The sequence below is a fragment of the Solanum pennellii genome, chromosome 2 (genome assembly GCF_001406875.1).
Source record: "Solanum pennellii chromosome 2, SPENNV200".
Classification (NCBI taxonomy): domain Eukaryota; kingdom Viridiplantae; phylum Streptophyta; class Magnoliopsida; order Solanales; family Solanaceae; genus Solanum; species Solanum pennellii.
The window spans coordinates 29,811,618-29,814,144 of record NC_028638.1 but is presented as its reverse complement, the minus strand read 5'-3'; the positions used below and the strand labels follow the sequence as shown (position 1 = coordinate 29,814,144).

The window sequence follows — 2,527 nt, the reverse complement described above, 5'->3', positions numbered from 1 at the left end:
ATCAATGCGAGACCTCCAATTGAAGAAACAAATTCATTTGACGATGACAATGATTCTATTGGAAATGAAAAATTGGGTGATCATTCAAACGAAAGTTTGGGTGATCATTCAATGAATATACATGATGATCCAATTAATGTGGAAAATTAGTCAGTAGATGCAGTAATCCCGAGCACGAATGTTGTGAAGAAATGCAGGGAGAAGAGGAGTTGAAATCACAGTCCAACCATTGCTTCCTCGATGGAACTAATTTATGCATAAATCAAACTTTCAGTAACAAGAATGAGTTGCAATTGTTATTGCCTGAAGCGGTGATAAAAAAGTCTTGATATTGCTACTTTGAGGAGTTGTACTAAATATTTAAAGGTGAATGTGTATCTCAAAACTGTGCATGGATGTCGGGGGCGAGAAAGTATGATCATTCGGATAGATTTCGTATCTATAAGTACATCAGCGAACATAGTTGTGGTGTTAAACATGCCAATAGTAGACATAGAAAACTCTCAATCAAAGTCATTGCTTCACTTTGTGTAAATATGTATTGTGATGGCAAGAGTTTAAATGTTAAAGGGATTCAAAGGATTATGTTTAATTCATTTCGTTGTAGTACAAGTTATTGGAAATGTTGGAAGGGAGCGGTGGGTTCCAAGGAGATGGTCCAAGGGACAACAGAGAATGGATATTCATGCTTACTGACTTTTTCGTACATGTTTGAGACACTTAATGTTGGTTATATCTATTTTATCATTGTAAACAAGGGTAGCCTTGAGTTCATGTATTATTTCTTGGCCATCAGTGTTTGCATTGCGGGAGTTGCTCACATGAAAAAGATAATTGCGGTTGATGACACTCATTTACATGGTAAATACGAGGGCGTGTTGTTGAGTGCTGTTGCACAAGATAAAGAGAATCATGTATATCAGATTTCCTTTTGTGTGGTGGATAAAGAGAATGATGCATTTTGACATTCTTCATTGAGAAGAGTAAGGAGATTGTGGTCGATGAACCAGACTTGTGTTTTATCTCAGATAGAAACAAGAGCATCACCAACTACATCGCGAACGTTTAAAATCATGCTCACCATGGATATTGTATGAGGCACCTCGGTGAATATCTCTGCGTAAATCATCATTGTGGAGATTACCTTTATCTCTACTACAATGCGGAAAAGGCTTATTCTTTGGAAGAGTTTGACAATCATTTTGTTAAATTCAAAAATAAATTTCCCGCAACAGTCGTCGCCCTTGAGTATGATATAGGTTTTGAGAAGTGGAGTAGATACATTTTCCTGGCAATAGATTTGATGTGATGACCACAAGTGTCGCCAAGTTACTTAATGCTATGTTGATAGATGAAAGATAGTATACCGTGCATCAATATTTAATTCGATTACTAAGAGGTTTGAAGAATTGTTTAGGGAGAGGCATGCATATATACTTAAATCAATAAGTAATCAAATGTTTCCTTCTGCAGAAAAAATGCAAAAAAGAAAATTATCGAGGGAGAATTCTTATATATGGATAACATAATCGGGGAGGATAATGAATTTACCGTGTCCGGTGCAGGTGTTACCGCCTATTTGGACCTACTGGAAAAGTCATGTTCTTGTAGGGAATATGACTTGATCAAGATACCTTGTGCTCAAGCGATGGCCGCTTTACGATTGAAGCATGACAACGAGTATGGTATGAGCATTTATGACTACTCTTTTCCTTTGTATAAAGTTGAATTGTACCTCCTTGCAATCTTAGATTCTATTAATGTTGTCCCTCTCGAGTCAGAATGCTGTGTTCCAGAAGAGTTGCTTAATGTGAAGACTCTTCCGCCGCTTGTCAATACCAAGTGTGTAAGAAAACGTGTCAAAGGTGTCGGTGAGAATTTCATGAGAAAGAGAAGGAACAAATGTTCAATTTGTAAGAGAACCGGACACAAGAGAACTACATGTGTGAACAACAACAAATCTTAAAGAAGCTTGATTGAGTTTGTAAGCTACTGGGGAAAGTACTTTTTTTTTGCTGACAACATTTTGATTAATATAGTGTCATCTATATCGTAATTAGTCGTGACTTAATATAGATCAATGAAAATACGACATAGATTTTGTACATTGTCTTTATTGGTTATTATCGAGTCCATCCATTCTCTTTTAAATCGTGTATTATTTATGAAGTTGTGTATTTTAATGCATGTGTATTATTATTATTATTATTATTATTATTATTATTATTATTATTATTATTATTATTATTTTATTATTATTATTATTATTATCATTATTATTATTATTATTATTATTATTATTATTATTACTATTATAATTATTATTGGTATTATTACTATTAGTATTATTATGATGCATATTATTATTATTATTATTATTATTATTATTGTTATTATTATTATTAATAATAATAATAATAATAATAATAATAATAATAATAATAATAATAATGCACCTCATCAAAATATCCATAAGAAATAATCTAAGTATAAGTAATTCAAAAATGACTAATACAAACATTATCAG

The 2,527-nt window shown here is 32.6% G+C and overlaps 1 protein-coding gene across 1 annotated transcript; it reads left to right on the top strand.

Moving 5' to 3' along the window:
- Nucleotides 1–1,516: 1,516 nt before the first annotated feature.
- Nucleotides 1,517–1,966, top strand: LOC107009855. The gene has a single exon (XM_015209177.1). The coding sequence runs from the start codon at nt 1,517–1,519 to the stop codon at nt 1,964–1,966; it is 450 nt and encodes a 149-aa protein (XP_015064663.1).
- Nucleotides 1,967–2,527: the final 561 nt, after the last annotated feature.

Excerpts from the sequence above, each read along its gene's own strand:
- LOC107009855 (XM_015209177.1), top strand. The coding sequence starts at position 1,517 with ATGGATAACATAATCGGGGAGGATAATGAATTTACCGTGTCCGGTGCA.